The 12,581-nt window shown below is 45.8% G+C and overlaps 1 protein-coding gene across 1 annotated transcript in view; it reads left to right on the plus strand.

The window, feature by feature from the left end:
* PYGL (glycogen phosphorylase L) overlaps nucleotides 1–12,581 on the plus strand; it is a 270,105-nt gene that overhangs the window by 113,068 nt on the left and 144,456 nt on the right. The window contains exon 5 of the mRNA XM_069638952.1: nucleotides 3,914–4,017. Within this exon, the coding sequence (XP_069495053.1) occupies nucleotides 3,914–4,017 (104 nt within the window). The remainder of the gene's footprint in view (nucleotides 1–3,913; nucleotides 4,018–12,581) is intronic.

The raw sequence follows: 12,581 nt of genomic DNA on the forward strand, positions 1-12,581 counted from the left end.
TTTTCCTTTCTGCCTCTAAGGTGGCCCATTTTTCTGCCCATTTTGTTTCCTGCTTACTGGTTTTTGCCTCTATGGCCGTGATATATCCCTCTAAGAAATCCATCTTAGTTAGGATCTTACCTAGAATCGTTGTGTTATCTTTTGGTGTGTCTCCGATAGTTTCATATAGTTTACAAAATGGTGCAAGGGCAATTGTAAGCGCTGCCATAATTGTGGTCATATTTTGTTTGTTTGGTGATGGTCTTGGATAGTTCGATGCAATTTCACTGTATCTTCTGCGTGCTTACCCGGCGTATTCCGAAGTTCCCTACTGGGGCAGGTGTTAAATTGTTGTGTAGAGGTTACATCAAACAATCGTCCATTTATGACTTCTGATGTTTCAGAGCAATTGAGCGAGGTTCTGAAAGGGTTCGAGTTTGATGTTATTCCTTCTTTGACTGTTTTTTTTCTGCTTTTCACCTCTTTCTGTAGGCTGCAGGTGGGCTTTTGTCCACGATTGGTCACTCATTTGCATCTTTGCACCTAGGTCACGGTTGTGTGATCTCCTTAACTCCATGTTTATTCCACTTCCCCACCGATTCTCAGGTCTCAAATTGGGCCCTACACTGACGTTGGGCTCATGTAGCTCCGTCTGTTCCGTTCGGGGCATCTTGCGTGGGGAGTGGAGCTGTTTTTTGTACGTCTTTGCCGGTTTAGGTTGGGAGATCACCTCTTGCTGTGACTGTGGCTGCGAGCAGGTTTCAACTGTTGCCTCATTCCTTAAAGAGGCCTCCAGACTTAGTCTCTGAGATCGTCTTTCGCCCGTTGTTCCACTCCTAAACGTCAGACTTACAGTTTGGGGGAGCGTCCCTGTAGGATTGGTGTTATCAATGTTGATGGATTTCAGGCACGGGGCGGCCTCCTCTAATCTCTGCTGGGGTTGACCATACGCTTCATTAATTTTTGGGGGGATCTTTGCGTCCTCATCCATTTCCTTTGAAGCTCCCATAATGATGTGGCTTTCTCTGACATCTCTAGATTGGTTTATCGGGTCGATAGAAACTGCTTTTTGTTCGGTCTGTTTTTGACTCGGAGTGTCACTTTCTTTAAGGGTTAAGTGGTTTTGCGTGGATACTTCAGCATGGTTTACCTCATGCGGTTCGTTTTTCCTCGGGCTTATCCCTCGCGTGTCCCCAGTTGATGGCACCCTCTCCTCGTGTCTTGTTGTTTCTTCGATGTCTGTTTCCGTTTTTCTTGCTTTAATTGCCGGAAGCGATCCCTCAATGACCTCCAAAATATCGGCAGATATTTCGTCCTCTGGCTCTAATTTTCATTTTTTCTGGTGGGTCTTCAAGAAGTTAAATACAGCATTTGATAATATGGATTTCTGGCTTGTGCCCGTGCCTGCGTCATTTTTGACTACCACACGCGTTGGTTTTTTTGTTTCTTTACTGCTTGTGGTGTTCTCATTTTGCTTTGATTTTCCTTCATCTTGGCGATTTGGGTTTGCAGGGCACCTTTGAGTTGTTTGTTTTCCCCTTTGTTTCGTGGTAAATTGTCGTTTTATTGTACTTGTCTTATTAATCTTTTTTGGGCCATTGTTAGTTTCGCTTGCCGGGTGGCTTAAATCCACCCATTCCCCCGGCTCTGGGTTCATTTCCATATTAGTGCTCTCTATAAACACATCACTGGAGTCTGAACTCAGACTTTTTTCGACAGACCTCGTTCGGCCAGGTTTCGACAAATCTGTTTTTGATTGTCTGGGGCATGCTGCTCCTGGCAGGGCATTTCGATCTGGCTTCCACTTCTCAATCTCTGATGAGGACGTATTTGTGTGGAGTAAAGGCCTAATCATTGGCAGAGGTTTTTCTGTCAGCCCTGACGTCCCCAGCATGTCCGGCCCCGGCCCGTTTGGTCCGGAGCCTACTGTTGTAGTTTTAGTGTCTATGCTTGGGGTCTGGCTGAATTGGGACAAGTTCCCCTTTTTCTCCAAAGTTGTGGGCATTTTTGTTTGCCCGTTCTTGGCTGATGCCGAAATCAGTAGTAACGGCTCCTCTATCGTGTTCACTGGTGGATTTTCCATATGAGTATTTTCTCTGTACTTCAGATCTTTATAAGCCTCCGTAATCCCCCTGCACTTGTTGGTACACAGGACCAGGGAAGGTCCAGGTCAGTCCACCCTCCGGCAGGCTGAGCTGGAAGACCTCTCGCCCAAGCGGTGCTCTGGTCCTGTGTTAGGTCCGCCTCATCTGAGCGGTTGCGCCGGGGGGCGTCTGTAGTCTCCTGAAAGGGGGCCATATCGATCTCCGCCGGATTCTCGGCCGTATCTCTGCTCAGGCGTTGCTTTGCATTACTTCCCCCCCCCCCTCCATCCCCCACACTGTGACCGGGCGGTGTATCGGGCGCTGTGGCTGCCATGGGCTTAGCGTCCAAGATAGCTGTCGCGAGGATCTTACCTCTTTTCACCGGAGATCTTTGTTCCCGTTCCAATGGAGGAGCTGACTTGGAATTGCTCCGCAGAACTCTTGGCGTGGGCGACGGTTCCAGTAGATCCACCCGTTCTGGATCCCGGTCTGGTTCACCATACCCGACGTCCGGGAGAGGCGGCCCTGCTCCCTGCATTGCCTGCAAGGACTGCCAAACATTGCGAACTTCGCATGCTCCGCGTTCCGCTCCGCGGAAGTCTGCTGGGCTTTTGTGGATCCTCCCACAAACGAACTGGAAGGCAGACTCAACTGCAGGACTGCCAAACTTTGCGAACTTCGCACTAAAATCAGACTCCACTGCATATGACATTAAGTAAAAATGGGACATATTAGCAACATCTAAAATAAGCCCCCAAACATTTCTGCAAATGTTTAATTACAGCATAATTACCAGTTCCAGAATTTGTCAAAGGTCCTTTACATGGAACACTTAAGGTTTTGTTAAACATGAACATTATTGCAAATTAAATTAGTTCAAATACATAGAACTCCTTTTCGTGATGTCCATGAAGAGGATGGGTACGGATACCCACAACCCTTCTATGATCTAGATTTGTGTTGTTGCACTAACATCCCATCTTCTGAAAACATGTATATGGATAACACAACAGATTTGTCATGCTGATGAAATGACATGAAATCTCCATGTTGGGGCAATCTAGGATCTTGCATAAACAAGCGAGCCATTTATATAACCTTAAACTATGCATTATAAAAAAGAAAATGGGCACTGGAGTACAAGCATAAATATACAAATTTAATCTAATTGCATTTTTCATATTTTTATAAGAAAAATAACATGACGGCATTTTATGACATGTTAAGTACCTTGAATTCATATTTTTGTTTAGGCTTTCAGATGTCGTTTAAAGATGGGGAAGTTTTAAAAAGTAACGTAGTGCACACACCTCTCAGAAAATGCAATGTTTGTAGTTGCGTACCCCATACAGCTTCAATGTATTCAAAGCACACCATTTCGGTATCTATCTACGGGGTAGTCGGTTTCACAATCTTGTGGCCAAAATGGGAAAGGCCTTCCGTTTGCACTGCATCATGGGAATGACCATCTATAATGTCGAAGGCTAGTCATCGATGTGTTGGCATCAGGGTTTTCTTTTCGACAGAGGCACGTAAGGGATATTGAGCGCAACCGAAGAGCCTAGTTCAGATCACTGGTTCCTGGAGCATTGCTGGCCTAGTTATCCAGGTGAAAGCACTCTCCCAACTTTAGACTGCCTTTCTTGACCAACCAAGTCAAAAGCAAAGGTTTGCAGATGTGCAGGCCTTCCAAATGTCCACCTTTGTCCCTTGAAGAAAGCTCAAATGTTGCACCGACACAGACTTGCCTGTTTTTTTAAGCCTGATCCTTGCTCTTGTGCAAGTCTTTATTCAGACTTCAGAGTTGTGCAGTTTACTCAATGCAACCTTTCCTGTCCTTGCTTTGACAGCATGCTTCCTGGATTCGATGGCAACCCTGGGCCTTGCAGCATATGGCTATGGCATAAGATATGAATATGGCATTTTCAACCAGAAGATCAGGGATGGATGGCAGGTACGATAAGTCATTTGTTTTGGTCTCCAGTGTAAATGTTGTGGTGAAAATACCTTTTCCGTGTAAAAGTAGCCAAGCAAAATGCAGATGAAAAGTAGCCAACAATATAGTACGGTTAGGGTATGCATTAGGGTTAAGGAGGGTGTGAAGGGCTTGTGCTTGCCTGGTTTAGGGGTGGGGATAGAGAAAGGTTCTACGTTGGTGCTAGGGTAAGGCTAGCGGTAACGGTGTAAGGGTTCGGATTACAGATAAAGGGATAGGGAGGTTGGGGAGGAATGGTGATGTTAAGGTAGGATAGGGATTAGGATAAACCTAGGGGTTACGGTAGATTAGGGGTTAAGATAGGAGTCTGGGTAAGGTTAAGGCTATCGTTGGAGAAAGCATTTGGGTTAAAGTAAGTGCTATGGTATTTGTGGCAGACTAGTGAAAGTTAGTGTTGGAGTCACAAATCAATTTCTATAGAGGTTTTTGTTGTTGGTGTTTTAGATCATGTTTCAAGCTAATAAGATGGTTTGGAGCACTGAGTGTTGGGGAAAGCCTAAGGGTTGGGGGTAAGGAGGGTTGCAGTTCAGATTAGGGAGAGAGTATTTGTATTTTGTTTATTTGTATAGCGCACAAGGCCCAAGGGCAACCAGGCGCATTATTTAGTTACAGGCAGGTTAAATACATGCACAATATTTACCCTAAAATATACAAAATATACATGGTTACAGACACAATTTACCTTGAAATATACAGAATATACATGATACATAAACAGAGGTGTAAGGATATACAGTCTGAGCAAAATATAAGGTCAAGATATAATGCAAAAGCAGCCTAAGATGCTGAGATGAAAGTTCCAGACAAGGTCATGCCTAGTCTAAGGTGGACAGCCAAACCTTAGCCTTACGCTTGAAGGCAGGGAACGAAGGTTCAGCTCTGAGTGGGTTGGGTAGAGTGTTCCACAGCTTAGCCGCGAGAACTGGGAAACTACGACCACCAGATTTTTGGAGGTTGAAGCGTGGGATAACAAAGCAATTGGCGTGTGTGCTTCTGAGGTGTCTCAACCTGAATGAGTTGCGAACCTGTTGGAAAGCTAGCTGGGGGATTGGTTCCCGATACTTTTGTGTCAGAGCTTTAAAGGAGATTCTTTAGGTAACTGAAGGCCAACGGAGGTTACGTCTGTGTTCTGAGATGTGTGAGGTGCTAGGGATGTTAAGGGCCGCTCTAATAGCATTATTTTGGATAATTTGGAGTTTTCTGATATTGCATTGGTTGGTACCTAAATAGAGGACATTGCAGTAGTCAATTTTGGATAGGACCAAGGTCCTGGCAAGGGTGGTACAGTTGGCTGGTGACAGAAAGGGGCGGCAGGCTGTGATGAGCTTGCATGTGTAAGATGCAGCTGAGGAGACTGCATTGATTTGTCTAGTTAAGGAGAGGGTGGAATCAAGGTACATGGCTAGTGTCTTAGTGTCCCTGGCCACTTTATTTTGTATTTTTTGTATTTTTATTTATTTATATAGCGCACCAGGCCCCATCTATGGAAAAGGACTTGAATGAGGGGTCAAGTTTACTGAGTTTATGGGGTGAACCTAGGATGAGGAGCTCAGTTTTCTCGTCGTTTAAGCACAATTCATGCTGTGCCATCCAGGCCTGGTTGACTTGATAAATGGTGTTGATAGCTAGGGAGTCAGTTTTGTAATCGCCTGTAATGGGAATAAGAATCTGGGTGTCGTTAGTGTAAGTGACGCCCATGCGGTCCAGTATGTCAAATAGGGGTTTTGTGAAGACATTGTAAAGTGTCCGGAACACACATGATCCTTGCGGGACTCCACATGTGACAGGGGCAGGTTCTGCAGTGGCGGTAGCGGGTAAGACCCTCATGGATCTGTTGTCCAGGAAGGAGGTAATCCAGGCTGTAGCTTTCTCAGAGAAGTTGGCTGCAGTTTTGAGGTGGTGACAGAGGATTTGATGGTTGACTAGGTCGAATGCTGCGGAAAGGTCTAATAAGAGTAAGAGCGCCAATTTTCCCTTGTCTTTTAAGTCTTCTATTTGCGTTTTTAAGTCTAGCAGCGCAGTTTCTGTGCCGTGGCGAGGGCGGAAGCCCGATTGCCTTAGACCCAGGAGGTTGTTAGTTTCGAGATAATCTTCGATCTGCAGATATGCCGCACAATAAAGAATTTTTAAGAGGAATGGCACAGTGGTGATTGGCCTATAGTTGGTAGGAATGTTAGCGTCCAGGGTTGTTTTTTTCAGAAGAGGAATGACCAGGCATCCTTGAGGTTGTCCGGGACGATCCCCGTTCTGAAGGAGGAGTTTGAGTGTGGTGATGAAAGGCGCCAGGTTGTGTGAGGCCTCCTTGATAATAGTGGCAGGGCAGGAGTCTCCCTGACTATTAGATGGCTTAAGGCCGTTGATGATGTGTTCAACTTCAGAGGTGGAGAGAGGTGAGAAGCAGAATGGTTGCAAGGATGCAGTGTTAGGTTTGTGGTTAACCTGAGGAGCAAGCTGTGATGTAAATGAGTGCAGGCAGTTTTTTTTCTCCATTAATTTTAGTTTGGAGCATGGTAATTTTGCCCAGGAGAGCCTCTTGGATGTTAGTGCACCAAGTGCTGTCTTTGGAGCAAGTGCCTGGAGAAGGGGCAGGGGGATTCCAGTTCCTTTAGGATTTTGAAGAGCTCCTTGGTATTAGATTGGGCAAGTTCAATACATTTATTATGTCTCTTTTGGGTGACTTTGGAGGGCTGGTACAATGCGCAATGGGAAGGGCCACAGGAATATTGATGCAGTTTGTGCCCTTTTGCCACATTGCACACCACAGTGCATAGTGTGAACATTTGAAGACTTAACAGGATGGCAGCCCTCAACTCTGTTTCGGGGTTCAGGCTTCCCCGCCGGATGCTGCACAGTAAGAGCAATCCCGAGTAGGCCACTTCACTTTGCCCTACATGGATGATTACCATTCAATGCATTGGGCCTGCGTGAACCACCCGAAACCCTTAATCCACTTCCATGGGAGTTGCTAGAAGGAGGAAAGTCCCCTTTCCAACTAAATCTACCATGCAACTTGGAATAGATTGCAATGTGGGCAATTGGTTAAGTCCATTTTGTTCATTGCAACCTGGCACTTGTGAAACCTTCCGCTTCGAGTAGCACTGGCTTTACATATGCAATATCTTTTTCTTGATCTAGTCCCTACAGTGCTTTATATATTTTATTTTTTTTGTGTTCAAATTGGGCTCCATATTTGATTGCAGCTGAATACTTGACAACCTATTAGGCCGAATACTAAATCTACTACTCAGTAGATTTTCAGCCACCTTTTTTGCACTCTTGATATGTATGCATAAGAGGAGGCCATCCATTTCCAAATCATTCTAACCACTATGACAGCATTACTTGTTGGAGCCTGGAGTTGATCCTGGTGGCTTAGGAACACCAACTGCTGCTCGATGTATGCCCTGTGAGGTGGTATACGTGGGACCACCTTTGGGGTCCCCCCACGGGCCCTCCCGCCCCACTATGTCACTAGCATAGAGTAGGATCACTCCTAACATGGGAACTTTATGGATGCATGGTAAGCATAGGTGTAGGGGTGGGAACGGAGGACTGGATTGAAAAGCAAGCTTCTCATGGACCCACCCATGAGCATCCTTGAGGCAAATGGTGCCCTGGAAGAAACCTGGTTTTCAGAGCGATTAGGTGCTGTTTTGGGTTTCAAAAGACAGGCTCTACTTGTGCCAGCTTGCTGGGTCCTGTTGGTGTCAGAATTAAGCTATAAATGATGGTGTACAGATATTTAGGAGAGGAGGTGTGGGGCCTTCTGGGGAAAGCTGCAGAAGCGTGCGGTTACATAATCATTTTATGCTGGCAGACGCATGTAACCTGAGCTAATTTAGCCGTGGGGCAGTCCATTAGCCAACGCATAACTGGGTGAATGATTAGTTTGCGTAGGCCAGACCAAATCGCAGCATACGGTCAACCCCCCTCACACATCTGATACCAGTCAAACAATTAGAAAGCCAGACCTCGTTGACCCATAAAAGAAGAATGCTGCGTATGCACAGTGGTGTGGGAGTCGGCGTGTGCAAGTGCATTTTAGTATACGTACTGCAGCGAGGAGGAGAGTGAGCGAGAAGAGCGAGCAAAAAGGAGGAGAGGTGAGATTGGAGAGGAGCCGGAGAGGAGAAAGACCAAAGCAGAAGGCAGAGAGGAGCAGTAAGAATCTTAGGTGGAAGTTCAGTTCATCTGGTTCATCTGACGTGCTCAGTAATAAACTTTCTGGAAGCCTGCTTGGACATTGAAACCTAAGTCTGGGTTTGTGAATTGTGATGGAGGATGGTTGTTTTCTTAAAGGTTATGATAAGAAATGTGTTGTGATAAAAGTTTGATTCAAACTAAAAATTACAATAAAAAAAAGTAGTAGTAACATCAGGGGGCAGGAGGTGGTGAAAAGGAGGAGAGCAAGGAGAGTAGGAGGAGAGGAGGATGTGAAAGTTGAGGATGCGGCAGTTAAAGTAGGGACAAGTGGCACACCCTTAAAACCCAGTATTAAAGTGGCTCTGGAGTTGGAAAAAGAGGCCAAAAACCTAACATGGGCTGGTTGGGGAGGCCAGCCCTGAGGCAATTGGAAGGATGGATGTCCCTTGGGGTCTAACCAGCAACGCAGTGCCCATCACTAAACTCACCGCTGGAAGACCCTGAGGGTGCCTGGTAGAAGGTGTGGATTGGCTAACGGCAGGCCTGATGGCTTGAGCAACAACCTAGACCAAAAAAGGAATTGTGGGAGACTATTAATTCCAGATACTGAGTGACTGTTTACCACCAATGAAGCAGCCCTTGGCTAATTGAAGATCATGGTTTTAAGAAGGTTTGGAAGGACTCAAATGTGGATTTCATAGACCTCGACGTATAAGGGGTCAAGTCTTCTGTTGATCCCTGGCCATAAAACTATGCTCCAAAAGGAAACTTGTGCCATACACTAATCAAAAGCAACACCTAATTGAGATAAACCCAAAGAAGGCAGCAACACATATTGACTTGCTCTGTCCCACCTACAGAAGACCTGTCTTATCTGATTGGGCTGGGCCTGTCTTTTTAGACTAATTTGCATATGGTTTGCCTGGTTTCCAACTGCAAGTTTGACCACAAACAATGCGAGGGAAGTCTGCTCCTGGGATGTGCCATCGGTAACTGCAACATGAGCTTTCCACCCCTTTTTGGCATGAAAAGCCTTTAATGGAAGAGGGCAACCTCCCTACTCCTCACAGAACAAATGACCCAAACAGTAAGTTTTTTTTTTTTTTAACTAAAAAAGGACCGTTCTTTTGAGCAAGAGCTTCTGCTTCAGCCTGTATAGGTGAACAGAGTATTGTGGCATGTGTTTAATTTCAAATACTTATCTTTATGACGGGCATCTCTACCCATAGCAAATTAGGAGAATTATTCCTGCATTTAAGATCTCATCTTCATTTGGCGGTTTGTGGCCTTTTGTCAGGAAGCCTATAGAGCGGGTTTGGCCCTGCAGGCATAGTTATACCAACACATACTTCTCATAAGCACTGAATGTCAAAAGAAGTGTATAATGGGACTCTGTCGCTCCCTTTATTGTAATTCAGATGCAAAATGTAGTCTGCTCTGGGCGAGTCCGAGAATGACCTACTCCCAGATGTGGCAAATTAGTGTCGACCAAAAAACATTCCACAAAATTCTTCAAATCTGTGGCAAGACATTCCACATCCCCCTTCTCCCCCCCCCCCCAAAGTGTGGGTGTTTTGTCAAACATTAGTCGCTAGACATGACTGCCTAATGCATTTCTTTGTGTGGGTCTCCTAAAATGCCTAAATTGAGTTTCGATCAACTGCTTTCCTTTCTCATGGATGCATTCCTGCAGTCGGTCCCAGTACGCACCAATATGTTGTATTGGTCTTTAAGCCTCCCTTCCGTTGATTGATGGTTCAGCCCTATTGTTTTTTGCATAGCCTCTGCTGGTTAGAATCTGTGACTCGCGGAGAGGAATCACTTGCTTTTGTGGACTTCTTGTATGCCCAACTTGAAGCGATGAGGAGACTCAGTGCTCCTGGAGATTGTTGCCAATTCCAATAATTCATCAACCTACTTTTTCACTCGACCTGGATTCAGAAAAAGTTGAGGCAAGAGCAAACTGACTGCATAGACAACAACTTTTTGGGTATGCAGTGAAATCTCTTCAAGCAAAATGTCGCTAACTGGTCCAAATTTTCAGGCCAAAGTGTTGTAGTTTTATTGAAGACCTTCTGAAGAGGGGCAAACTCAGGTAATCTCTTGTCCCACCCCCACCTCTGGTCCAGTTTTTGGCTTAAGGCTGGTCTTCCCAAGTTTCCCTTGCAACCTATCGACTTGCAGGCCTTCTGATGGAAGCCGTGCTGCTGGTCGATGCTTCTTCGATAGAACCATCATCCGAGCCATTATTCCCAGGTGAAGGGGGGGACACACAGTGGGGGGCACGCACTGGGTAGATGGGCAGAGCCCCACCTAATGTAGGTGCTAGCATGTGGCAAAAGGGTGACGTATTGGGGAAAAATGAAGGCGACCAGTAGGGGGGCAGTGTATTTGGTATGTCTAACAGCTTTTGTACCAGCCATTTCTGCTGTTGGAAGGATTTATAAGACTATTTGTGTCAATCCTGATCCGGCCTTGCAGGCTTGATCTTTGCCCAGTGTCCATAGAAGAAGCATTGCCAGTTTTGCCCATTCCTGACCCGAGTATTGCCCACCGTCTCGGGCAGAGTGCAACGAGTTGTTGGTAAATGCCGCCCTTGAATTCCATTTTGTGCATATATGTGCGGGTGTGCCCCCATGCCTTTCCCACCCCTCAACACATCACCTGTGTTAAGATATAGAGGCAACACAGGAGAAGACTGAATAGTGTTCAGGCTTCAGGAGGCTGAGTGAAAGCATCAGGCCCCCCCAATGGTTTTTACACCAGGACTTTCCATAGTTTCTCCCATTGCTGTGACAGACGAGGTGGGTATATTTCTTGTTGACGTCTGACGATCTGAACTTGGTGTCTACAGTGAGTGAGATTGATTTCTCCTGAACAGTATATTGCATTCTCTTGGTAAGGAAGTCGGATGGGGGTGGTGGAATATGAGAGTCTGCATGTCTAGGCTCAAAAGAGCGGGGTACAACAGGCAGCTCACCCCAGGTCTTTTGTAAGCTGCTTGCTCCCATCATTTACCGACACATCTTATTTTTGGGCATGTTCTGTTCTTGATGATGGCTTGAGGGCTGGCACAGTTATTATTACTGACCACAAGAGAAGTGTTGAAGACCCCAGCATTGAAGGAAGTGAATTGGGTAGACTGTATATTCGATTAATCTTCTTCGTGTCAGTGATAACATTGAGACCACTGACCATCAAAGAAGGTTTGAAGACTCCAACATTAACATATTGAGTCAAAGAGGTAATCTTCCTCTAAGTGGAGAGGCAAAGCCCACTGCCAGCAAAAGGGTCTGGGACCACAACAAAGGAAGTGTAACAAGAGTCTGGGACCCCAACGAGGAAAGAACAAAGTGTGTAGGGATGCCCATTTTTGGGAAGGGTGGCAAACCTAAGTGACTGTGTAATACACCAGTTAAACAGGACGCCGTCTGGGGAACAAAGCCATTCCCATGGCCTTCTGAGAGAAAGTGGGAACCAATATCCAATCGAGGAGAAGAGTCATTCACCTGGATCAAGAACTTTTGACTTTGTGTAGATAAACTTTGTGGCCTACAAGATCTATGTCAGGGTGTTAAAATGGATTTCTAAACTCTGACCTGGTGGACAGAAGTTTAGGAGGCCACCCTAGTTTAGTGGAACAGGGGAACCTTCTGGACGAACCAGACCAATCTACGGTAGCTTGGCAGGCGGTCAATACCAAGTTTCAGGAGGGCTGCGAGTGATCTGAAGCCCACAATGAGCACACACAGAAACTCCACAGATTACCCTTAGACAGATGTATTTAAACAATGCATTTATCATAGGCCTTTATAACAAACGCCAGTAAACCAGTTATTAAAAAAAAAAAAAAAATTACCACTCACGTCATTTCATCATCTAACATATATACAATAATGTGATTAGCCTAAGGCTGATGTTGGGAGGGGGTTGGTGGGGGAGAATAACCACAACATGTAACAGAAAGGGGTTAACTCAACACAGATATCAGTTTAGGTAGTCCTTCATCAACAATCCCCATCTTATGCAGTCCAGCCCTACGGATTGAGGAGACTAGCGCTCAAAGTACAGCTGTTTGTTAACAATGCGCAGTCGTGCGTTAACGAAAAAGTGGATTCTCTTCAGCAGGCTGTAGCTGCTCAGGAAGGGGCTTGAGGTGATGAAGAAGTTCCTATTCCTAGAAGAGGGTGTACCCTTGCAGATAGAGCAACTTTTGGAGTTTTGGAATAGCTGGGGAGTGCAGGTTATCCTAGCCAAGATGAGTGTCTTTTGAGGGACAGTCGTGCGTAAAAAGGGCTGGATGTGCCGAGGGGGCCACCAGTAAGTTGGGAAAGTACTCACCGACCCTTGACACAGTCCGGACCAAACTTTGGCAGTCT

This window comes from Ambystoma mexicanum, chromosome 14 (genome assembly GCF_040938575.1).
Source record: "Ambystoma mexicanum isolate Mex_15411 chromosome 14, UKY_AmexF1_1, whole genome shotgun sequence".
Taxonomy (NCBI): domain Eukaryota; kingdom Metazoa; phylum Chordata; class Amphibia; order Caudata; family Ambystomatidae; genus Ambystoma; species Ambystoma mexicanum.